The sequence below is a fragment of the Macaca mulatta genome, chromosome 5, assembly GCF_049350105.2.
Source record: "Macaca mulatta isolate MMU2019108-1 chromosome 5, T2T-MMU8v2.0, whole genome shotgun sequence".
NCBI lineage: Eukaryota > Metazoa > Chordata > Mammalia > Primates > Cercopithecidae > Macaca > Macaca mulatta.
The window spans coordinates 108,836,656-108,863,776 of NC_133410.1; the positions used below are offsets into that span (position 1 = coordinate 108,836,656).

At 37.5% G+C, this 27,121-nt stretch overlaps 1 protein-coding gene across 1 annotated transcript in view; it reads left to right on the forward strand.

The window, feature by feature from the left end:
- Nucleotides 1-532: 532 nt before the first annotated feature.
- The window catches only part of C5H4orf17 (chromosome 5 C4orf17 homolog), a 36,991-nt gene continuing 10,402 nt past the window's right edge, over nucleotides 533-27,121 (forward strand). Inside the window, exons 1-4 of the mRNA XM_028848641.2 lie at nucleotides 533-733; nucleotides 9,944-10,153; nucleotides 11,701-11,765; nucleotides 20,400-20,543. Coding sequence (XP_028704474.2) covers nucleotides 601-733; nucleotides 9,944-10,153; nucleotides 11,701-11,765; nucleotides 20,400-20,543 — 552 coding nt within the window. The 5' untranslated portion in view covers nucleotides 533-600. The remainder of the gene's footprint in view (nucleotides 734-9,943; nucleotides 10,154-11,700; nucleotides 11,766-20,399; nucleotides 20,544-27,121) is intronic.

Sequence of the window (27,121 nt, forward strand, 5' to 3'; positions counted from 1 at the left end):
ATATCACTCTTTTGGACTTTTTTCCTCCTTTAGGTTTTACCATTCTCTGAGAAGATGATACACATTTTAAGATGCTGGGTTTTATAAGTACAATATGAAGAGTCTTTACTTAAAATTAATTCAATGTAAAGTGCATTTGTGAGTATTGTATTTAAAAGTCATCATTTAAATTTACTGTATCAAAATTGATAATCATGTAATACATTTTTTGTTGGTAAGCCAACAAAGTGAGCTCAAATGAAATTAAAAACAGAATATACCTATGCTTTTTATAAATATAATATAAATATTTCAAAATCAAACACTTTGATTTTCCTCTAGGTAAATTTTTTATGATCCACCCATGCCTATGCTTTTCAACGTTTACAAAAATTTGGTTTGAAAACAAAATAGCCTCACATTGCTGTAACATGAGAAACAATTTAGTTCAAGCAAAGAAGATGAAGAAATGTTTGATATATAAGAAAATGACAAGAAACTCTTGTCAGAATGTTTGTCATTTTGTGATTTCAGGGTCTGAGCACATCTGGAAGTGAGGTCAATCAAGTTAGACCCCAAAAACTTTTGTGACAACAGTGGAGAGGGGAAAATAAACACACCATGAACATGAACCTCAACCCCCCAACATCTGCTCTTCAGATCGAAGGCAAAGGCAGCCATATTATGGCTAGAAATGTAACCTGCTTTCTAGTCAGACACACCCCTCATCCCAGAAGAGTCTGCCACATCAAAGGTAAGGTGACTTAAGGTCCTAGTATGTGTCTCTATCCTCTACACTTGGGCTATTTGCTAATTCTGGCAGGTAAACACAAGGCTGATATTCAAAATATTTAACCACTGGAGAGGTATGGGCATTGACTGTTGGGACTAGGTGCCAGCACTGGAGTGACAGCAGGGGCCTGGAGTCCCTCTCTGTGTCATACAGTAACACTTAAATTGCTTGATTGTTAGGATAGAGACCTGGAGAGGGGCCAAAGTGGAGGACCACTCAGGGAGCTCAGGGCAGCCTTGACCCATTGATATAAAAATATTTCAGTATTTTAACAATCCACACATCCATGCTAACATCTACATGCTAAATATCATTCCTAAGGAAGCATATGTTTTACTCCTGCTTCCTTCCCTTCTGTCTTGTCTTTTCTCCCTCCTTCCTTGCCTCCTGACCTCATTCCCTCTCTCGCCTTCTCCCTTTCTTCTCTTTCCTTCCTCTCTCCTTTCCTACCTTTTACTTTAACTTTATACAATAGAATTACTCAAAATTAGACATTAATAACAGCATTTCCCTTTTGAGGGAGGCAGTTAAATTGAGCTTGGATTGAAGAATTTTAAAAGTATACAGTTTTTAAACACATCTTGCATTCTGAGATGTTTTGAGAGGTACGAAGAGAAAAGGGTTCTGATGTTTTGAGGGGTACATTTCTCAAGGTTATTAAATATATGGAAAATAAGCAGAATTGTTTGGACTTCACAGGGTGAACCAGCCAATTCACCTAGGATGCGGTGACTGTGTGATACCACTCCCAACAAAGTAGCATATCAACATTGGCTATTGGGTATAATCTAAATAGACCCTTACACTTATCCTTGAGATTCTATTCCCCAGGAGAAATGCTGCCATAGTGAGCCCCAGCAGATGGAAATGTGTCATATTCCTGAGGTGACAGAAAAAGTGACATTAAAAACCAATGTCATTTGGCTTAGGCAAATAATTCATGACTAACACCACAAAAGCAAATGCAACAAAAACAAAAATAAACAAATAAATTGGACCCAATTAAACTAAAAAGCTTCTCCACAGCAAAAGAAATAATCAGCAAACAGAAAACTTGCAGAGTGGGAGAAAATATTTGCAAACTATGCATCCGACAAGGGACTAATATCCAGAATCTATAAGGAACTCAAAGAAATCAGCAAGAAAAAACAAATAATCTGATGAAAAAGTGGACAAGTAACAAGAATACAAAATTCTCAAAAGAAGATATACAAACAGCCAACAAACATATGAAAACATGCTCAACATCACTAATTATCAGGGAGATGCAAATTAAAACAACAAAGAGATATCACCTTACTCCTATAAGAATGGCCATAATTAAGTCATAAAACAATAGATGTTGGCATGGATATGGTGAAAAGGGAACACTTTTACACTTACGGTGGAAATGTAAACTAGTATACAACCACTAGGAAAAACAGTATGTAGATTCCTTAAAGAACTAAAGGCAGAACTGTCATTCAATCCAGCAATCCCCCTACTGGGTATCTACTAAAAGGAAAATAAGTCGTTATATGAAAAAGGCACATGTGCATGCATGTTTATACCAGAACATTTCACAATTACAAAGATAAGGAACCAACCTAAGTGCTCATTAACCAAGTGGATTTAAAAAATGTGGTATACATACACCATGGAACACTACTCAGACATAAAAAGGAATGAAATAATGTCTTTTGCAGCAACTTGGATCGAACTGGAGGCCATTATTCTAAGTGAAGTAACTCATGAATGGAAAACTAAAGATTACATATTCTCACAAGCGGGTGCTTGTAAAGTATACAGTTTTTAAACACAAGCTAGAGGATGCAAAGGCACAAGAATGATATAATGAACTTAGGGATTCAGTGGGAAGGTTGAAAAGGGCGTGAGGGATAAAAGACTACATACTGGGTTCAGTGTACACTGTTTGGGTGATGGGTGCACCAAAATTTCAGAAATCACCACTAAAGAACTTATCAGTAACAAATCATTCTGTTATAAAGACACCGGCACCTGTATGTTCACTGCAGCACTATTCATGGCAGCAAAGACGTAGAATCAAACTAAACGCCCATCAATGATAGGCTGGATAAAGAAAATGTATACATATACACCATGGAATACTCTGCAGCCATAAAAAGAATGAGATCATGTCCTTTGTAGGGATACGGATGGAGCTGGAAGCCATTATTCTCAGCAAACTAACGCAGGAACAGGAAACCAATATCACACGTTCTCACTTGTAAGTGGGAGCTAAATGATGAGAACACAGGGACACATAGAAGGGAACAACACACACTGGAGCCATTCAGAGGGTGGAGACTGGGAGGAGGGAGAGTGTCAGGAAAAATAACTAATGGGTACTAGGCTTACCACCAGGATGATGAAATAATCTGTACAACAAGCCCCAATGACACAAGTGTACCTATCTATGTAACAAGCCTGCAGTTGCACTCCTGAACTTAAAATAAAAGTTAAAAAAAGAACTTATCCACGTAACCAAAAATCACCTGTGCCCCCAAAAACATTGAAATAAAAATAAAAATTAATTATTAAATTTAAATATAAAAAAACAATGCCATGATAGAAATAAACCAAGCTTTTTTGAAAAAAGGGCAGAGTCCGGAGATAGAGAAGAGAATTAGGAGGCTGCTGCACCTGTGCAGATACACGAGGACAAGCAACCCTGCTATGCTCCTGGCAGCAGGACCAAGCAATGGCAGAATATGAGGCTAGAGAGAGTTTGTAGGGAAGAAATGAAAAGGTGCTGGTTACTGATTAGTATAGAAGGTGAAGAGGAACAAATCACACACCCTTTGCACCTTTCCCCACCCTTAGTTATTATAACTAAAAAATGATGAAACAGGGAAGCTGAAAGGGAGAAGGTGAAGTCATTTCATTCAGCAGATATTTATTCAATTTCTAATACATAAGAAGCTTTGTTCTAGATGTGGGAGATAGAGGAAAGTTTCTGAGGGAGGAAAAAAATGTCCCTACCCTCATGGAGCTCACATTCTCATCAGACAATAAAATCAATTCAGTGGTATACATACTGCATGTGTAGTAACACCAGGCATCCAAATGGAAATGGGCTGCCTACAATCCCAAACCTAGAATAGAAATCTATGTCTGAGTCTCAAATGGGAACTTAGGAGTAAAGATGCACATCGGGAGTCATCAGCATAGAAGTGATATTTAAAGGCATGAATATTGATCATCTCTTTATTCATTCAGCCATCTATACGTTTATTCATTCATTCAACAAACATTTATTTAGAATGAAAATATAGGCAAGAGCCTGCCCTCAGGAGCTGGACTATCTGGCTGGTCAAGTCACTCTGTGAAATGACATTAGTAACAATGATACCTACATCAGGGTTAAGTATACAAACAAGGAAGGCAAAGGCAACAGCAAAGGAATATTAGGAAACTTTGTAGAAGAAGCTCCATATGCCTGTTATGGAGCATGTGGGTAGGAGGGAAGGGATAATGGAAAGTCGGGGTGGAGAAGTGGATAAGAGGCCAGATTTAGGCAGGCTCTGGATATCATGCTAGGGAATTTATATTTCTTCACAACCAAAAGAAATGTCTACATTCATGTTTTTACTTCCTCTCCTCGGAGCCACTCTTCAGCCCACTGAAGCCTGGCCTTTTCACCCACCATTCTGCATAGGCTGGGCTTGCTAAGTTTACCACTATTCTTCAGTTTGACAAATCCAATGCAAAGAGGATCTGCTGGCTCAAGTAACTGGAAAGTCCATAAGGGAGGTGGGCTTTAGGTTTGAGTTGATGGCCCACTTAAACAAGATGTTTTTTAAAAGCTCTTCTCTCTGCCTTCCACAATTCCAGACTCATCCTAGAGCTGGCTTGCTCCTCTCCTAGTGGCAACATTGCTAAATCAGTTCTTAGTTTCACATCTGCATGCCACTTTGACTTCTTCCCCAGCAGATTTCAGCAAAATTCTCTTTATGTTTTCATTTTACCAGCACACACCAGGTCACATGCTATCCTTGAATGAATCCCCATGGACAGGGAAGTGGCATGCACAGATTAGCAGGCCATGGTTCAGATAACCAATCACTACAGCAAGGGGAATTGGTTCAATCTTCCCCAGAACATATGGCTGCAGGGGCTGCAGAGTGGTAGATAAGGGGAGGAAAATGAAGCAAAATAACCTGAGTAGTGTTGTTAAGGAAAGATAGAAACAGGTCCTGGGCAGAACTGACAGATATCCACTACACTGCAATTCTCTTCTTGACCCCTTGGCTGCATTTGACACAGTTAACCACTCCTCCCTTCCTCTTTCTCTTTCCCTTTCTCTCTCTTTCTTAACCTTTTAAAAAATGTAGCTTCTGTAACAACATACGCTTTAGTTGTTTTTCCTCTACCTCTGTGGCTTCTCCTTCCTAGCTTTATTTTTGTTCTTCAGTAAATGCTGGAGTCCCTCACAGCTCAGTCCGTGGCTGTTTCCTCTTTTTAATCTGTAATGGGATGCTAGACAAATATGTTCATTCACAAGTTTCAAATACCCTCTATAGGCCAAATATTTTTCAAATATGTATCTCAGACTCAGACACCTCTTCAAAAGTGTAGACCTATATATTCAACTGTCCACTTGCAAGGCACGGGATGCCTCGTGGGCACCTTGAACTTTGCTCTTCAAAATTGAACTCTTGATCTTCCTTCAAAAGCAAGGTCCCCCAACCAATGTATCCTAACAAATAAATAGTATTGTAAAATCTAAGTTCTTCTTTAACTCCTCTCCCTCATTCTTGTCCCCTTCCAATACTTCGCTTGATCTTGTCATTTTCCTTCTCAATATTTTATAAATTAAGTCACTTCTCTCCATGGCTACTGTCACAGCTCCATTCTAGGCCACTATTATCTCCTGCTTTGACTACTACTTTGCAACTTGCAGCCCTCATAGCAGCTTTACTTCCACTTTTGCCCTCTCTCCAGTCAATTCTCCATAGAGCAACCAGAAAGATCATATTAAAATATATTTGCCCATTTAGGCCAGCCTCAGTAGCTCACACCTGCAATCCCAACACTTTGGGAAGCCAAGGTGAGAGGATTGCTTGAGGTAAGGAGTTGGTGGTGCACCTGTAGTTCTAGCTACTCAAGCTGAGACAGGAGGATCACTTGAGCCCCTGAGTTCAAGGCTGCAGTGAGCCATGATTGTGCCACTGCACTCCAGCTTGGGTGACAAGCAAGACCCTGTCTCTTAAAAAAACAAACAAACAAACAAACAAACAAAAACATACATATATAGACTGTTTATCCTACACAAAATCCTTCAGAAGCTTCCCATGCATTTAGGATAAAGCAGTTCATTTTGACATAGGCTAAAATGTTCCCTATTATGTGGCCTCATCTCCTATCAACCCCCTCCCCCATTATGCATATGCCACAGTGGACTTGTCTAAGTTGCTTGAACATGTCACAAGCTCTTTCCCACCTCTGTCTGCATTTCCACACATACTCTTCCCTCTAATTATAAACCTCCCCTCATTATTTGTGGTTCCTCATTTTGGTTTAAATATCATTTCAGAGAGACTTTTCAGGCTCCACATCCTCAATCTAAATTAGATTTTCTTACGGTATTTTTTCATAGTACTCTATATTTTTCTTTAGAGCAATTGTCTTAGATAGACTCTGAGGTGGAGATTTGTGTGAAGGAGCTTTATTAGGAAGTGCTTTTGGGAACAACACTGATAAGAAAGCAGTAAGTAAAGGAAGAAGAACTGGGTAGAAGGGGAAGTGGAACTGCGGAAACAATAGGGACCTCAGCCAATTGCAGGAGGAGCAGTGGAGCTGGGATATCCCTTCAGAGGTGTCTCAATTCCAGGTAAGGGGGCCAGGCCTTTGTAATTCCTACCAACCAGTCACTGTGCACAAGAGCTCTCGCTGTGTATGAGAGCGAGAGCAATTCCCGGAGAGGGACTCAGAAGGAGCCATAAGTAACTGACATATGTGGAGCTGGGGAGCTGAAAGCCTAGGTGCTGAAGGCATGATCTAGGTAGGTGGTGGGGGTACTATAGCAATTACCACACCATATGTTGTGATAATAATTATTTTCATCATTAGTTGAATAGTTTCAGAAATCCTCCACTAAGCTGTGATCTCCATGAAGGTGTGTCTGTTTTGTTCATGATTTACCTCAACTTCCTAAGGAGTGGTTACCACAAGTGAGGTGCTAGATAAATTATTGTGGGAGGAAGGGAGTTTAAATTGCATCCAGATAAAATTGTAGAGTTACCGACAGATTTTAAACAGGATTTATATTCTACACCAGCAGTCTCATAGTTCTATGTCCCTGAGGAATTGATTTCATTCAAAAAATCATTCTAGCTGTATTGTAGAAAGTGGAAGATGAGCAGGACCTTACTAGACATTGGGAGATCGGTTAGAAGATGGACTCAGTCGTCAAAGTGGGAAGGAATGAGTGACAGGCCAGGGCAGAGAGAGGAGCAGAGAAGGTCGAACTCGGGGTAGAGTGAGGAAATTTCAGCTAAGTAGCACAGAGAGAACCAGCAGAGGGAAACAAATTCAAGGAAAATGGCTAGGTGACCAGCAAAGTCATATTCCTAAAGGAGATTAGGAAAATGAAGGCCAAGGGGAAGCAAACAGATGTCACTATAAAGAAGTCATAGATGGCCTTGGAATACATTGTCTTGACCAAACCTGAGGGTACGGTTTTTCACAACCTACATGTGGGAAAAAACCCCAAAACCCACATTTAATTTTTATTTGAAACTGTTTTTTTTTTCTCTATGAAGAACAAATAGTATTAAATTGAATAATTTTTTTCTGGTTTTATATACTTCAAAGCACTTGATATATACCTCTTCTATATTTTCTTTCACATTCTGCTTCAAATTTTCTTATCATAGACTACAAAACTATTGGCAGGCAAGGGACTAATTTTTATGTCTTCAACTCTCCTCTAATGCCTGCCACAAAGCCATGCTCATAGTAATATATGTTCAATTGAAAGAAAATTTTCAATTCCAACATTATTTGTCTGCCTTAGAAATCTAGCTAATTTTAACACTCACTTCTGGGGTGGGGGGAAATCTTTGATTAACACTTGGTCCCATTTACAAACTTTGTTAATTAAATACCTTTAAAAGCTTTAAATGACACTTATTCATTAAATATACTTGATTTTAAAAAATATTTTACATACTTATCAAATTATCACTAAGTTGTAAATAACTCCTGTAAGTTAAATAAATTATACTTATAAATATAGATAACTTGGCCGGGCACGGTGGCTCAAGCCTGTAATCCCAGCACTTTGGGAGGCCGAGACGGGTGGATCACGAGGTCAGGAGATCGAGACCATCCTGGCTAACACGGTGAAACCCCGTCTCTACTAAGAAATACAAAAAATAGCCGGGCGAGGTGGCAGCGCCTGTAGTCCCAGCTACTCGGGAGGCTGAGGCCGGAGAATGGCGTGAACCCGGGAAGCGGAGCTTGCAGTGAGCTGAGATCCGGCCACTGCACTCTAGCCTGGGCTACAGAGCGAGACTCCATCTCAAAAATAAATAAATAAATAAATAAATAAATAAATAAAGATAACTTAAGCCATTTCTTTACTGTTTACCAACTTAATAATATTTTCATAGTGTTCTACTTAAAATCAGAAATGTAAAATCATTTTAACATTTTAAACTGTAATTCCAAAACTAATTTGTTAGATATTCTAATATTCCAAATTAGCTAATAAGCATTAGCTTAAATGTGTATTTAAGATGTAGATCGGTCCAGGCATGGTGGCTCACACCTGTAATCCCAGCACTTTGGTGGGTGGATCACAGGTCAGGAGTTTGAGACCAGCCTGTCCAATATGGTAAAAACCCGTCTCTACTAAAGATACAAAAAATTAGATGGGCTTGGTGGTGCACATCTGTAATCCCAGCTACTCAAGAGGCTGAGGCAGGAGAATCGCTTGAACCCAGGAGGTGGAGGTGGCAGTGAGCCAATATTATGCCATTACACTCCAGCCTGGGGGACAGGGTGAGACTCCATCTCAAAAAAAAAAAAAAAAAAAAGATGCAGATCTTAAATTTGTGACCATTGTATATCGTGTATTTAAGATCGATATCTTAAATAATTTAATCTTACATTCTAATGCCGCTCAGATAAGCAATGTGCAAACAGATGTATTATGATATGTGACAAATGCTGTGGAAAAAATAAAAGCACATAAAGGGACAGAGAGTGATGGGGCTCGTTTCAGACAGAGTTGCCAGCAAAGATGATTTTGATGTTATTGGAGAAGACAATTCAGAATGAGGTGAAACAGTGGTACTGGAGGGAGATTTGGAAAAATGAGCAATTGTAGAAAACAGTATCGAGAAGCTTGCCTGGCAATTTCTGGGAAGGCAAAGCAGTCATCTTTTACTACTTCTCGTAACTCGCTGATTAACAGATAGCAATACCCAGCACACCCTCATTTCCTAAGCTGTCCAGTTTCACATGACATAGCATTGATATTGAAAAGAGAACCTTTCTATAACTTAATATTTGAACCAAATCCTATATTTGAGCCAAAAGTGAATAGTTATTTTTAGGAGAGTGATTGAACCCAGAAATCTCTCGTGTATGAGGAAGGAGTTCCTTTTATACCAACCTCTCCTTCCTCCTTCTGTCACAATTTACCTTATCCTGGCTCCTATTCCCAGCTCCTACAGCTTTTTACCTTCTGCCAGGACAAAGGAGGAGCCAGGGTATCTCTTCTAGAAGACCTATTTACATTGAGGCATTCTGGATGCTTTAAAAAATTTAAATCTGACATTCTTGAAAAGAGCCAGCACAAACCCTCTTAGTCATTATCAAGCTTTGGGAAATGAGAGATTTGTCTGGGATAAAAAGAAGGTCTACTCCACTGGAATCCCAGACCAAGATCGAAGATGTGGTCTGGCTCTCAATACTGACAAAATGGCAGGAGATTTTAAGGAAGCATGTAATTGGCTGCACTGACTTTCAAAGAATGTCTACCTTGCACTGGTTCATAATACATTTTTTTTTTTTTTTTTTGGTTCATACAATTTGAAGTCCAATGTTTTACATACATTTAACGATATTTGGTTGGGGAGTTGTTGATCGTTCAAAGAAAACCTTCCAAACATCTAATCTGGTTGTTTGATCTTTCTCTTTTTATAATCTTTACTCAACTAGGCTTGAATAACATTCCAATCTGTACTGTGAATGATGATGAGAATGCATTTGGAACATTGTGGGGAGCTGGCCAGTCTAACCACTTAGAGAAGAACAGAATACCATTTGCCCAGTGCAGTTACCCACCCAGCACTGCAGTCCAGGACAGCCCTGTAAGAGGAGTGTCACCAGCCCCAAACAGTGCCAAAGTGCCTCCACGGCCTCATTCTGGTGAGTTGAGTTAGAATTGATGAAATGTTTCCTTATGCTTCCTGCAAACAAGGGTGTGGGGAGTCTATATGATGCTAAAATAGCTGCAGTGGTTTTTACATAAAGTTTCCTCACTGTGAGGAGCATAAATTTTGTTATATATTATAATTTTTTTCACTCTTCTCATCTCAGTAGCACGATGATGTCAAAAATGTTATTACCATTATTATTAATAGTACCTAAGACATATTTGGTGTGGTCCTATTCTCTAATCCCTACAAAACTAGCTAAAAGATGCCAGAAATGAATGTTGATCCAACACTGATAGGGAAACTATGTCAGATGAAAATCGAGTCCAGGAAACGCAGTAAGAATGAAATTGCATGTTTACACTGTCCTCATGAGACTGTCATCTCCTTAAGGTCAGGCCCTGTGTTTTTGCTTTCCGTGTTTTTGCCATCCTTCCTTTCTCCCCAGGTCCAACTCAGTGCCTGGTCCTTAGTAAACAATTGAATTAATTTGTACTGAATTGAAGGAAAAAGGCATTGATCAAAAGTAAAGTGTGGAAAAATCCAAAGAGCAAGGTAAAATAGAAGAAAGGAATTCTGCATGGTAGAAATTATATCCAGTTCTTCTCTTTCTCTTGCCCTATACAATTTACATACTGTTACTAAAACTGTCAGGATACAAGAAAATTATTACGGCATAATGTAGTAAAATATATCTCTAAAGATAGCAATAGGACTGGTCAATTATAGAGTACTCACTATGTGGACATATACCATTCTAAAGTCTTCATACTTAACTCATTTCATCCTTTCAAGAATTTCTCTTCCCTCCCTTCCGCTAGCAATGAAGAGTCAAAACCCACTTATTTTCCCTTATTTCTCATGTCTCTTTTTATACCATAGAACCTAGAAACTTAAAAACTACATTTGCAAGAAAGAGGCCTTTGATGGGAATCAGGTGTCACCACCTAATAAGATTTCTATAGCAGATATGGGAAAAGGTCATCTTTTTCTTTTATCTATAAATTAATGTAAAGGGAAATTAAGTAAAACTTTAAGTGGTTTTAGGGTAACTTAGGGGGATTTAGTTATATGACTGAGTATGAAATGGGTAGGGTTGAGAGGCTGATAAAAGAAGAAAGAAAATAAAGAATGTAATTGTAACTCAGCACAAATCATCTTTCTGTCTAAAGGTCAAATAACAACAAAAAAAAATTCTCTTTAATTAGATAAAGTGATATTTATATGGACAGTAAACAGAGAAAAATATGTCTTATACTAAAATATATACTTTTTAAATCAGTTTAACCAGATCAAGAAAGCATTTTCTGTGTGTTCTTATATTATCATCTTGGGCATAGAACTAGTTTTTAAATGCAAATACTTTATGTTATTATAATGCCATTTACCTGCAAATTTCCTAACATTTAGAAACAGATTCCTGAATTGACCTTAAAGTCAGAAATACTCTCATCAATTTCAGCAATTGACACATATATCATGTGATATAGATTCTTTTTCAGTTTAATCTAAATACATTTTTCCTCAATTTTATTTCAGAGCCCAGTAGAAAAATTCAAGAGTGCTTCAAAACTTCCAATGAGAATCCCTTAGTAATTAAAAAGGTAAGGAACAGCTATGTACCACTATCTATTTAGTTTGACTTCTGTCAGTTCCTCTCCTTTTCTTTACATATCTTTCTGAAAAGTCACCATGTTTCACAATATTTTTACAGCTTTAGTAATGTCTAATTAACATAATATAAGATACACATATTCAAAGTGCACAATTTAATGAGCTTTGACAAATACAAACCTGGGAAACTACCACTTCAGTCAAGAGAATGCACATCCTCATCACTCCCAAAAGTTTTCTCATGATTCTGGCTGTCCCACAGGCAAATGTTTGTCTGCTTTCTGTCACTAAAGATTACCATGGGCTTTTTTGGATTTTATAAAAATAAAGTCATATGGTGAGTTCTCTTTCTAAAATCTGGTTTCTTTAACTCAGCATGATTATTTTAAGATTCATCCATGTTTTTAAGTGCATCAGTAGTTCATTCCTTTTAATTGCTGAGTAGTATTCAACTGTATAGTTATCCTACAATGTGTTGATCTATTTACCTGTTGAGGGACATTTAGGTCACTCCCAATTTCTAGCAAAGCTAATATAAACATTTGTCTACAAGTCTTTGTTTGGATACATACTTTCTTTTCTCTTGGATAATTCCTATGAGTGAAATAACTGTGTTTTATAGTAGTTGTATGTTTAAATTTCTAAGAAATAGCCAAATTGTTTTCCAAAATGATTGTCCCATTTTACATTCCCACCAGCAGCATATGAGTTTTCTTTTCTCCACATCTTCCCCAAACTTAGAATGGTTAGTCTTTTTATTTTTAGTCAACCTAGTGGGTATGTAGTAGTATCTTATTGTGGTTTTAATTTGCATTTTCCTCATGAGGTTGACATCTTTTCCAATTCTTACTTGTCATGTATATATCTTTTCACAGGAAATATATTGTTAGATATTTTGCCCACTTCTTAAATTGGGTTGTTGGCTGGGTGCAGTGGCTCACGCCTGTAATCCCAGCACTTTGGGAGGCTCAGGTGGGCGGATCATGAGGTCAGGAGATCGAGACCATCCTGGCCAATATAGTGAAACCCTGTCTGTACTAAAATACAAAAAAAAAAAATTAGCCGGGCATGGTGGTGCATACATGTATTTCCAGCTATTGGGAGGTTGAGAAGGGGAATTGCTTGAACCCAGGAGGTGGAGATTGCAGTGAGCTGAGATTGTGCCACTGCGCTGCAGCCTGGTGACAGAGCAAGACTCCGTCTAAAAGAAAAAAAAAAATTGGGTTGTTGACTTTTTAATTATGACATTGTAAAAGTTCTTCATATATTCTAGATTAAATCTTTTGTTACATGCATGTTTTTGCAAATATTTCCTTCCAGTCTGAGGATTGCTCTTTTTTTGATGTGTCTTTCAAAAATTTATAATTTTTTCCATTAGAGCTTCACATCTGCTTGCTGTTTATCTCTGTATTGTGCTTTATTGCAATGGCTAGAATCTCTAGTACAATGTTGAATAGAAGTGACAAGAGCAGACATCCTTGCCTTGTACCTGATTGTAGGAGGAAAGCATTCAGACTTTCAACATTAAGTATTATGTTAATTTACTTTATTCATGGATGCCCTTTATATGACTGAGAAAGTTCCCTTCCGTTCCTAGTGTGCTGAGAGTTTTAACAGAAATGGGGAGAGATGTATTTTGCCAAATGCTGTTTCAGTATCTAGCTGAGATGATCAAATGATTTTGCTTTTTAGCCTGTTAATATAGTGAATTACACTGGCTACGTTTCAAATTTGAACCAACCTCGGACATCTGGTAAAAACCTCCCTTGGTCGTGATGTATTATCCTTGTTATATACTAAAATTTCATAACATATTGTTAGCATTCTTGTGTCTATGTTTATGAGGAATATTTGTTTATAGTTTTCTTATAAAGTCTTTTTCTGGTTTAAATATCAGCATAATGCTGGCTTTATAGAATAAGTTTGGAATTCCTCTTTAATATTCTGGAAGATTTTATGTAGAACGGATATTATTTCTTCCTTAAAAGTTTAGTAGAAATCTTCAGTAAGATATTAGGCTTGATATTTCCTTTGAGTCAAGGTTTTTAACTACCAGTTCAATTTCTTTTTTTTTTTTATATATATAGATATAGGCTATTTGGGTTGTCTATTTCTTCTTTAGCCAGCATTGGTAGTTTGTATTTTGCAAAGAATATGTCCATTTCATCTAAGCTGTTGACTTATTGATGTAAAGTTTTTCATAAAATATTCCTTTTATTATTTTATAATGTTTAATGTTTGTTTCCTCATCCCTGATTTTGGCAATTTGTGTCTTCTTTTTTTCCTGATGTGTCTAGCTAGAGGTTTGTGAGTTTTATTGACCATTTTAAAGAATCAATATTTCATTTAATTGAGTATTTCTATCGTTTTGCTTTTGTTTCCATTTCACTGACTTTGGCTCCTATCTTTATAGAAGTTAAAATCTTAGGTCATTGATTTGAGACTTTTTTTTTCCAATATAAGCATTTATTATTACATTTTTCCTATAAGCATTACTTTGCCTGCATCCCCCAAAATTTACTATGTTGAATTTTCATTTTCATTATGTTCAAAATACTTCCTGATATCCTTTTTGATTTCTTCTTTCACCTATTCATTACTTAAAATCATGTTATTTACTTTCTAAATATTTGGGGGATTTTCCAGATATCTTTGTGTTATTAATTCCAATTTAATCCCACTGTAGTCAGAGAACACACTTTGTATACTTTGTAATGTTTTAAATGTATTGAGACTTGTTATATGGCCTAGAGTATTGTTGACCTTAAAAAATTTTTCATGTACCCATGAAACAAATGTTCACTCTGCTGTTGTTTGGTAGAATGCAATATAAATATCAATTAGGTCAAGTTAGATGATACTGTTGTTCAAGTCTTCTGTAGCAGCAGCTCCCAACCTTTTTTGGAAGACTATTTTTCTACAGACCTATGGTGGGATGGGGGGAATGGTTTCAGGATGAAATTGTTCCACCTCAGATCATCAGGCATTCCATTCTCATAAGGAGCACACAACCTACATCCCTTGCATGCGCAGTTCACAATAGGGTTTGCACTCTCATGAGAATCTAATGCCGCTGCTGATCTGACAGGAGGCAGAACTCAGGCGGTAATGTCGACTTGCCCTCCCACCGCTCACGTTCTGCTGTGCAGCAGGTTGTGGTCCAGGTATTTGGGGACCATCGTTCTGTAGCCTTACCCATTTGCTACTTTTTCTGCCAATTATTGAGGGAGAGGTGCTGAAATCTCTGATTATAATTGTGGATTTCTAAATTTCTCTTTTCATTTCTACCAGTTTTTAATCACATATTTTAAAGCTCTCTTATTAGGCATAAAACTGTTTAGGTTTGCTATATCTTCTTGATAAAATGATCTTTTTATCATTATAAAGTTACTCTCTTCGTTCCGGACACTATTCTTTGCTTTAAAATCTATTTTGTTATAAAACTGTTCAGATTTTCTATTTCTCCTTGATTCAATTTTTGGTAATATATTCTTTCCTAAAAACTGTTTATTCAATCTAAATGTTCAGATTTATTGACTAAGTTATGCATAATATCCTTATATTCTTTTAAAAATATCTGCTGGTTCTGTAAGAAGTACCCTTTTACATATTAGTTGTGTTGATTTGTGTCTTTGTTTTTCTCAATTAAAAGAAGTTTATGATTTTCAACAAAAGTTTATTCAATAAGTTTACTGATTTTATTAGTATATCGAAGAGTTGATTTTCATGATTTTTGATTATCTGTGTTGTATATTTTCTATTTTATTAATAACTGCTGTTATTAGTTTTCTCTTTCTATTACATACTTTATTTTATTGCTCGTTTTCCAAGTCATTTTATCTTTCTAATACATGTATTTTAAAGCTATAAATTCCCCTCTTAAAATTGCTTTAGCCACTCTCACAATTTTTGTATATACCATTTTCACTGAGTTCAAACTCAGTGAAAATGAGAATTAGACTGAATTCAGTCTAATTCTCATTATTATTTCTTCTTTGACTCATGACTCAATTGCTGGACTTTATTTGTGTGACATATCCAAGACTAGGTAATTTATAAGGAAAAGAGGTTTAATTGACTCACAGTTCTGCATGGCTAGGGAGGCATCAGGAAACTTAAATCATAGCAGAAAGCAAAACTGGCATGTCTTACATGGCAGCAGGCAAGAGAAGTGAGAGCCAAGGAAAGGGGGAGGCCACTTATAAAAGCCATCAGATTTCACAAGAACTCACTTTCATGAAAAAAGTATGGGGGAACCTGACTTCATGATTCAATTAATTCCACCAGGTCCCATCGGTGGCATGTGGGGATTATCACAATTCAAGGTGAGATTTGGGAGGGAACATGGAGCCAACCATACCAGTTGATGAGAAAAAAATAAAATGGATTTGTTATACATCATCTCATGTAAAGTCGGTTTCTAAGAACTATTAACAACATTAAGGACTTAATGTGTTACTATATTTCCAAAAATAAGTCTGTATAATAAACTTAACAGAAATTATAACAAACTCTCTCTCAGACCACAGTGCAATCAAACTAGAACTCAGGATTAAGAAACTCATTCAAAACCACTCAACTACATGGAAACTGAACAACTTGCTCCTGAATAACTACTGGGTACATAATGAAATGAAGGCAGACATGAAGATATTCTTTGAAACCAATGAGAATAAAGACACAACATACCAGAATCTCTGGGACACATTTAAAGCAGTGTGTAGAGGGAAACTTATAGCACTAAATGCCCACAAGAGAAAGCAGGAAATTAACACTCTAACATCACAATTAAAAGAACTAGAGAAGCAAGAGCAAACACATTCAAAAGCTAGCAGAAGGCAAGAAACAACTAAGAACAGAGCAGAACTGAAGGAGATAGAGACACAAAAAACCCTCCAAAAAATCAAAGAATCTGGGAGCTGGTTTTTGCAAAGATCAACAAAATTGGTAGACAGCTGGCAAGACTAATAAAGAAGAAAAGAAAGAAAAATCAAATAGACTCAATAAAAAATGATAAAGGGGATATCACCACTGATCCCACAGAAATACAAACTACCATCAGAGAATACTATAAACACCTATATGCAAATAAACTAGAAAATCTAGAAGAAACGGATAAATTCCTGGACACATACACCCTCCCAAGACTAAACCAGGAAGAAGTTGAATCCCTGAATAGACCAATAACAGGCTCTAAAATTGAGGCAATAATTAATAGCCTACCAACCAAAAATAGTCCAGGACCAGACGGATTCACAGCCAAATTCTATCAGAGGTACAAGGAGGAGCTGGTACCATTCCTTCTGAAACTATTCCAATCAATAGAAAAAGAGAAAATCCTCTCTAACTCATTTTATGAGGCCAACGTCATCCTGATACCAAAGCCTGGCATAGACACAACAAAAAAAGAGAATTTTAGACCAATATCCCTCATGAACATTGATGCAAAAATCCTCAATAAAATACTGGCAAACCGAATCCAGCAGCATATCAAAAAGCTTATCCACCATGATTAAGTGGGCTTCATCCCTGGGATGCAAGGCTGGTTCCACATATGCAAATCAATAAACGTAATCCAGCATATAAACAGAACCAGAGACAAAAGCCACATGATTATGTCAATAGATGCAGAAAAGATCTTTGATAAAATTCAACAGCCCTTCATGCTAAAAACGCTCAACAAATTAGATGTTGATGGAAAGTATCTCAAAATAATAAGAGCTATTTATGACAAACCCACAGCCAATATCATACTGAATAGGCAAAAACTGGAGGCATTCCCTTTGAAAACTGGCACAAGATAGGGATGCCCTCTCTCACCACTCCTATTCAACATAGTGTTGGAAATTCAGGCCAGTGCAATCAGGCAGGAGAAAGAAATAAAGGGTATTCGGTTAGGAAAAGAAGAAATCAAATTGTCCCTGTTTGCCGATGACATGACTGTGTATTTAGAAAACCCCATTGTCTCAGCCCAAAATCTTCTTAACCTGAAAAGCAATTTCAGCAAAGTCTTAGGATACAAAATCAATGTGCAAAAATCACAAGCATTTGTATACACCAACAACAGACAAACAGAGAGCCAAATCATGAGTGAACTCCCATTTACAATTGCTTCACAGAGAATAAAACACCTAGGAATCCAACTTACAAGGGTTGTGAAGCACCTCTTCAAGGAGAACTACAAACCATTGTTCAACGAAATAAAAGAGGACACAAACAAATGGAAGAACATTCCATGCTCATGGATAGGAAGAATCAATATCATGAAAATGGCCATACTGCCCAAGGTAATTTATAGATTAAATGCCATCCCCATCAAGCTACCAATGACTTTCTTCACAGAATTGGAAAAAACTACTTTAAAGTTCAAATGGAACCAAAAAAGAGCCCGCATTGCCAAGACAATCTTAAGTCAAAAGAACAACGCTGGAGGCATCATGCTACCTGACTTCAAACTATACTAAAAGGCCACAGTAACCAAAACAGCATGGTACTGGTACCAAAACAGAGATACAGACCAATAGAACAGAATAGAGGCCTCAGAAATAATACCACACATCTACAGCCATCTGATCTGTGACAAAATGACAAAAACAAGAAATGGGGAAAGGACTCCCTACTTAATAAATGATGCTGGGAAAACTGGCTAGCCATATGTAGAAAGCTGAAACTGGATACCTTCCTTACACCTTATACAAAAATTAATTCAAGATGGATTAAAGACTTAAACCATAAAAATCCTAGAAGAAAACTTAGGCAATACCATTCAGCACATAGGCATGGGCAAGGATTTCATGTCTAAAACACTAAAAGCAATAGCAAAAAAGCCAAAATTGACAAATGGGATCTAATGAAACTAAAGAGTTTCTGCACAGCAAAAGAAACCACCATCAGAGTGGATAGGTGACCTACAGAATGGGAGAAAATTTTTGCAATCTATCCATCTGACAAAAGGCTAATATCCAGAACCTACAAAGAACTCAAACAAATTTACAAAAAAAAAAAAAGCATCAAAAAGTGGGCAAAGGATATGAACAGACATTTCTCAAAAGAAGACATTTATGCAGCCAACAGACACAGGAAAATATCCTCATCATCACTGGCCATTAGAGAAATGCAAATCAAAACCACAACGAGATACCATCTCACACCAGTTAGAACGGCAATCATTAAAAAGTCAGACAACAACAGGTCCTGGAGAGGATGTGGATAAATAAGAACACTTTTGCACTGTTGGTGTAACTGTGGGACTGTAAACCGGTTCAACCATTGTGGAAGACAGTGTGGTGATTCCTCCAGGATCTAGAACTAGAAATACCATTTGACCCAGCCATCCCATTACTGGGTATATACCCAAAGGATTATAAATCATGCTGCTATAAAGACACATGCACAGATATGTTTATTGTGGCACTATTCACAATAGCAAAGACTTGGAACCAACCCAAATGTCCATCACTGACAGACTGAATTAAGAAAATGTGGCACATATACACCATGGAATACTATGCAGCCATAAAAAAGGATGAGTTCATGTCCTTTGTAGGGACATGGATGAAGCTGGAAACCATCATTCTCAGCAAACTATCGCAGTGACAAAAAACCAACCACCACATGTTCTCACTCATAGGTGGGAATTGAACAATGAGAACACTTGGACACAGGAAGGGGAACATCACACACCGGGGCCTGTCATGGGGTTGGGGGAGTGGTGAGGGATAGCATTAGGAGATATACCTAAGGTAAATGACGAGTTAATGGGTGCAGCACACCAACATGGCACATGTATACATATGTAACAAACCTGCACGTTGTGCACACGTACCCTAGAACTTAAAGTATAATTTTAAAAAACCTCAAATACAATATAGCTTTATTTTTACTAAACATAAAGTTTAATATTGTTCTATCAATTCCAATCATCAAAATCCCAGGTTGTTGACTCCTTTATGTACTAGGTTCTATGTGTTGTTACAAATCAGTCACTTCGAAGGATAGAAAGCCTTTCCTGGAACAGGCACATGGATCTAAGGCTTCTGTAACTCTTCATGGACTTAAAGCTCCCACAACCTTTTAATTTTTAAAAATTGCAAACAGTATATTTACCTCCCAGAACAAGAAAATAACCTTTGTATTTCCCTTCCAACTGATCAAGGGAAGAAATTTAGTTTGCCTTTCTAACTCTCCAGCTGTTAGCTGTTACTTAGAGCAAGGAGGTAGCAACTTGCGTCATGTAGTTGCTTCACAGACATAGCATAAAACCTCTCAGCTGTCTTTTCCTGGCCACAAAAGAGAAATCTTCCCAACTTAACAGCAAATCTCATATGTCATGAGTTGGCTGTTATTTGGAATTGCGATGTAAAAGGTTATACATTGCATACTACAAATTTGTTATCTTGTTATTTGACCAAGAGTTTAAAGTGATTTCATCAAAAGTTAATAAGATATCACTATTTGTTTTGTCTCCAAATATAAATATTTGATAGTTTAAGATAACACTAACCTTTTTTACTTTCATGTGTCTCTCATTAACCACAATATTTCTTATTCATTTTACAATGAGTTTTCATATAAAATATAGATAGGTGCAAATGTATATTGGTTATATTATACCTTTGATTTAGGAAGAAATTAAGGCCAAAAGTCCACCATCACCTCCAAAGGCATGCTCTACTCCTGGCTCCTGTTCTTCAGGGATGACGAGTATCAAGAATGATGTGAAAGCAAACACCATTTGCATACCAAACTATCTGGATCAGGAAATAAAAGTAAGTATCAGGTTTATCAAATCCATAACTTGGAAACAGCATGAATATACAAAAAAATTTATACCACTAGCATCCTTAAAACTCTTAAATGATTCTTTACTGATAACTGAATTGATTTAAGACTGCTTAGCCTAAAATCCAAGGCATACTCCTATTTTCATTTCCAGTCTTACTTTTCCTTGGAATCTTGACACTCTTAGATTAACACAATCTTTGGTTCAGACATAATGAAAAGCCTGGTGTTTATCAAACAAACCCAGTCCTATTCTTTCCATCTTTCATTATCATCTTAATACTTGAGAGGCACTATTCTTAATGTCTTGCTGCAATCTATACATTTACTTCTCATATTTTAAAGCATAAATTCCTCTAATCAACATTCATCTCGTCCTCTTTTCTTTGTAAAACTATGTCTTCAAACTTTCTCTGCCTGGGGTTATAAACTTAGTTATATTAATAGTAATATGTCATATCAGCTTCCTGAAAGTCCCTCCCCAGTCACAGTTATTTCTGAGAATGATATAAAATCAAGAATACATCAGTCAGCTGATATTTGTCATCTGCCATTTTTCCTTCTTTTAATCTCTTTGATAACCTCTATATTGAACCACCGTTAAGTCCCACTACAACGAACTAAGGGTTAAAAGATTGTAATGATGACTCTAATTGGAAGTTTAAGTAATCAGTATCTGTAGCTGTAATTACAAATAACAGAGCACATTGTTGAGATGGTTATTGAATAAGCCTAACAAGGAAGTATTTTAAAAGTAGAGCCCAGAGTATGATAGTGACATTGATGTAATAATTCATGCTGATGATTAAACTTGAGAAGGAGAATAGAAGGAAATGTATAGAAGGGAGAGTATCTACATATTTGACTTATGTTTATACATTATTTCCTGATGATTCTGGCTAAAGACTTTATATTATACACAGTCTTCAGAATCACTGTTTCACCTGCTACACCCTGGCACTTTGATCTTTCTATAATTTTCTCATTCTCACCTTAAGAGCTTTGCTCTAAGAATTATCTTTCCCTTTATTGGCTCAGTGATCAGCTTCTCATTAAGTTTAAGTATCACTTACTCAGAAATACTTTCTCTAACAACGTAATCTACAGTAGCTAACCAGTCACTCTATATCCCATCACCCTTTGTTATTTTTTGCATAAATATGCTATATATGTATGTTCAGACTTATTTATTTGGTTCGATATTTTCTCTCTCTCCTCGCCCCACTCCCACTAAAATTTAAATCATATAAGATCTCACACTTGTCTGCCTTTGCTACTGCTTAATCTTCAGTGCCTAGGTGAGTGCCAGATACCTAGGAATTGTTAGATGAGTATTTGTTGGATATTGAATAAATAAATTAAAAGGAAAAGTCAACTCAAGATAAAAAGGATAACTGTAGAAAATCAGCTAAATACATAGTTCTCAACTCAAATAATCCATAATCTGAATGCAGTTTTAGTAAGACTGTCATTCTTCCTTGGGCGTATCAATAGACCAGCATGATCCTATAGAGCTGGGTTTCTGGGCATCTATGAAAGAGCCCTCCTCTCAAACGCATCTTCTATTTTACAAAAATCAACTTAGCTGGACATCAGTTGATATAAAACTTACTAAAGTATAAACTCTTTGAAGGCAGGGATCTTGTCTGCCTTATTCACAACTGATTTCTTAGCACTCATCACTTCACTTGAAAAATATTAACTGGCACACAGACAATGGCATTTTGCCAAATAGTTGTTGACTATTTGCTAAATAAATGAACAGAGAGGGAGTAAAGTGATAAAATAGGTTTTATCAAGATTTTTTGGCTTATATAAAAGAGCCCCAGAAATATTGCTCATCTCGGAGGTATTCTATTCTTCCATGTTTCCTACAAAAAAAAATCAGGAATATTTTCTAATTTCCTACTATCCATTGAGTAACTCTAAATGGGCTGTGAAATCAGGAAATGCTTTTGCAGGGGTATGTGTGAAAGGGTATGCAGTTGCATGATTATTACTTTAAAAGGAAAGAGAAACATAATTCCATGTCTATTAGCACTTTGTTTTAAGCCTTCCTTCCAAAGATCTGGAATTTATAGACATAACACCAAAATGTCTGCCAAACTCTTATAAACAGTTGGTGGGACTATAAATTAGTTCAGCCTCTGAAAGCAGTTTGGAGAGTTCTCAAGGAGCTACAAACAGAATTGCCATGTAAACCAACAATCCCATTACTGGGTATATACCCAAAGGAAAATAAATAGTTCTAAAAGATAAAAAGACACCTGCACTGGCATGTTAATCACAGCAATATTCACAATAGCAAAGACATGGAATCAACCTCAGTGCCCATCAGTGATGAATTGGATGAAGAAAATGTGGTACATATACACCATAGAATACTACACAGCCATAAAATATACAATAATACATTTTGCAGCAACCTGGATGCAGCTACAGGTCATTATTCTAAGTCAATGAATACAGAAACAGAAAACCAAATACTGCATAGTCTCACCAGTAAATGGGAGCTAATCACTGGGTAAATGTAGACATAAAGATGGGAACAATAGACACTGGAAACTCCAAAAGGTAGGAGGAAGGAAGGAAACCAAAGAAGGAAAAACTATCAGGAACTCTGTTCACTATTTGCGTGGTGGATTAACTGAAGCCCAAAGCTCAGCATTATTCAATATATCCATGTAACAAACATGCACATGTACCCACTGAGTCTCAAATTTAAAAAGAAAAGTTGACCAAACACATCCATTTATTCTGTAAATATTTAATGTCAAACTACAAAATACTAGAGTATGAGGATATAATCAATTTCTTCATTCATAGAGCTTATGAAGTAATAGTGCAACTGTTATAAGAACACGTACCAGGAGACTTTGTAGCTCAGAGAGCCTTCAAGGAGAAAGGGACCTAAAGAATGTTTAGGATGTAATCAGAAGATAAAGAGAAGCATGGAAGAGATCTTTCCCAGTCAAGTGACCTTCATATCTTAAGACTAAGGTGTGAGAGCATTGCTTAATTAAAACAACGAACAACAATTAATATGGTTGATGCAGACAGTGCATAGAGAAAGTGGCAAGAGATGGGGCTGGAGACTTAAGAACAGACTGGATAATGTAGTACTCTATAAGCCCTATCAAGGTGTCCAGATTTCATCCCAAGGGGTGTGGGAAGCCAGTAAAGAATTTTAAGCACTAAATGATATTGAATTACTTTGTAAGTATAAGAATTACATAGTTAGAACTGTACTTTAGAAAAATCACTCTGGATACAATATGCAGATTAATTTGGGAACATAAGGGGTGACAAAGTTGCAAGCAAGGGACTCTGATTCGAAAATGATAGATTAGATTCAACGCTTAACCTCCTGCTTTAAAAAACTATATAATTCAGCGAAATATATACAGAAACGATTTGCAGGTACCGGGCAACAGACACTACAGATTGGATCATTGAGAGAAGAGAAACAATTGGGGTTATTTCCATATTCAACCCAGACTTCTACCTGGGGCACATGCCTAATCATGGCACAGAGAAGTGGAGTCTGAACAGACAGCAGCAAGTTCACTAGGTACAGAAAACAGAGTTTAGTATTTGGGGATGCTGAGGTGGCTGGAATTTGCAAAGTAAGATCTGAAGAAGATAAATCTGTGCAGAGAATGAGCTCCAGAAATTTAGGGGTACCATTAAGTGTTCAGTCCAATATGAAGCCTCACATGTACAGGATGATTCTGAGACCCAGCAAGGAGAGCTAATGGGAGGTATTACAGAGCTTAGAGTTGCTGGAGTTCTAAAAAACCCTGAAAAGACCTCGCCGGAGTGAGGATACCTTGCAGAACATACCAGGACTTCAATTCAGACCCCGGAAAAGTTACACCTTAAAAATAGCCCTGCAATAGAGGCTACTCTAGGCTAGATTCTCAAATCCTAAAATAAAATTTCAGGACATCAAGTTCACCTGCCAATATATTAATAATGTTCAAGAACAAAACACTATTTTTTCCCTCAACTTTTATTTTAAGTTCTGGGGTACATGTGCAGAATGTGCAGGTTTGTTACATAGGTAAACCTATGCCCTGGTGGTTTGCTGCACAGATCATCCCATCACCTAGGTATTATGCCCAGCATCCATTGGCTAGTCTTCCTGATGCTCTCCTTCTCCCCTAACACTCCCTGACAGGTGCCAGTGTGTGTTGTCCCCCGTCATATATCCATATGTTCTCACTGTTCAGCTCCCACTTATAAGTGAGAACATGTGGTGTTTGGTTTTCTGTTCCTTCATTAGTTGCTGAGGATAACAGCTTCCACCTCCATCTATGCCCTTGCAAAGGACACGATCTTGTTCCTTTTTATGGCTGCATAGTATTCCATGGCATACATGTATCACATTTTCTTTATCCAGTCTATCATTGATGGGCATTTAGGTTGATTCCATGTCTTTGCTATTGTGAGTAGTGCTGCAGTGAACATATGCATGCATATATAACAAAATAATTTATATTCCTTTGGGTATATACCCAGTAATGGGATTGCTGGATTAAGTGGTATTTCTGCCTCAAGATCATTGAGGAATCACCACACTGCCTTCCACAATGGTGGGAGTAATTTTTACTCCCACCAACAGTGTAAAATTGTTCCTTTTTCTCTACAACCTCGCCAGCATCTGCTGTTTTTTGACTTTTTAATAATCGCCATTCTGACTGGTGTGAGATGGTATCTCATTGTGGTTTTGATTTGCATTTCTCTAATGCATTTAGCCCATTTACATTTAAGGTTAGTATTGCTATGTGTGAATTTGATCTTGTCACCATGATGCTAGCTGGTTATTTTGCAGACTTGTTTATGTGGTTGGTTCATAGTGTCACTGGTCTGTGTACTTAACTGTGTTTTTGTAGTGGCTGATAAAAGTTTTCCTTTCCATATTTAGTGCTTCCTTCAGGAGCAAGGCAGGCCTGGTGGTGACAAATTCCCTCAGCATTTGCTTGTCTAAAAAGCATCTTATTTCTCCTTTGCTTATGGAGCTCAGTTTGGCCAGATGTGAAATTCTGGGTTGGAAACTCTTTTCTTTAAGAATGTTGAATATTGGCTCCCAATTTCTTCTAGCTTGTGGGGTTTCCACTGAGAGATCTGGTATTAGTCTGATGGACTTCCCTTTGTAGGTGACCTGACCTTTCTCTCTGGCTGCGCTTAATGTTTTTTCTTTCATTTTGACCTTGGAGAATCTGATGATGATGTGCCTGAGGGTGGATCTTCTCATGGAGTATCTTACTAGGGTTCTCCAGATTTCCTGAATTTGAATGTTGGCCTGTCTTGCTAGTTTGGGGAAGTTCTCCTAGATGACATCCTGAAGTATGTTTTCCAACCTGGTTCCATTCTCCTCATCTCTTTCAGGTATTTCAATCAGTCTTAAGTTCAGTCTTCTTACATAATCCCACATTTATCAGAGGTTTTGTTCATTCTTTTTTATTCTTTTTTCTCTATTTTTGTCTGCTTGTCTTATTTCAGAAAGATGCTCTTCAAGCTCTGAGATTCTTTCCTCTACTTGGTCTTTTCTGCTATTAATACTTATAATTACATTACATTGTGAAGTTCTTGTGTTTGTTTTTCAGCTCCATCAGGTCAGTTATGTTCCTCTCTAAACTGGCTATTCTTGTTATCGGCTTATGTATTGTTTTATCATGATTTTTAGCTTCTTTACACTAAGTTACAACATGCTCCTTTAGCTTAGCAAAGTTTGTTATTACCCACCTTCTGAAGCCTACTTCTCTCATTTAGCCATCTCAGCCTCAGCCCAGTTCTGTGTCCTTGCTTGAGATGTGTTGCAGTCATTTGGAGGAGAAGAAGAACCCTGGCTTCTTGAGTTTTCAGCATTTTTGCGTTGATTCATTTTCATCTTTGTGGGCTTATCTACCTTCAATCTTTGAGGTTACTGACCTTTAAATGGGATTTTTGTGGCATCCTTTTTTTCTGTTGCTGTTGTTTTCTGTTTGTTTTTCTTCTAACAGTCAGGCCACTCTTCTGTAGGGCTGCTGCAGTTTGTTGGGGGTCTGCTCCAGACCCTGGTTGCCTTGAGTTTTCCCATACCTGGAGGTATCACCAGTGAAGGCTGCAAGACAGCAAAGATGTCTGCCTGCTCCTTCCTCTGGGATCTCCATCCTAGGGGGCTACTGACCTGTTGCTGGCTCAAATGCTCCTATAGGAGGTGTGTGGAGGCTTCTATTGGGAGGCATTACCGGGTCAGGAGGAATGGGATCAGGGACCCACTTAAAGAAGCAGTCTGGTTGCTTTTGGGAAGAGCAAGTATGCTGGATTGGGGCGATCTCTTCCTCGTCCAGACCACTTGGACTTTCCAGAGCTGGCAGGCTGGAATGGCTGAGTCAACTGAAATGCTGAGACAACAGCTGCCCTTCCCCCTGGGGGGCTCTGTCCCGGGGGAGATCAGAGTTCTGTGCGTATGACCCTGGCTGGAGTTGCTGAAATTCCCACAGGGAGGCCCCACCCAGTGAGAAGGAATGGATTGGGATCCCACTTAAAGAAGCAGTCTGGGCATGATCTGGCACAGCAG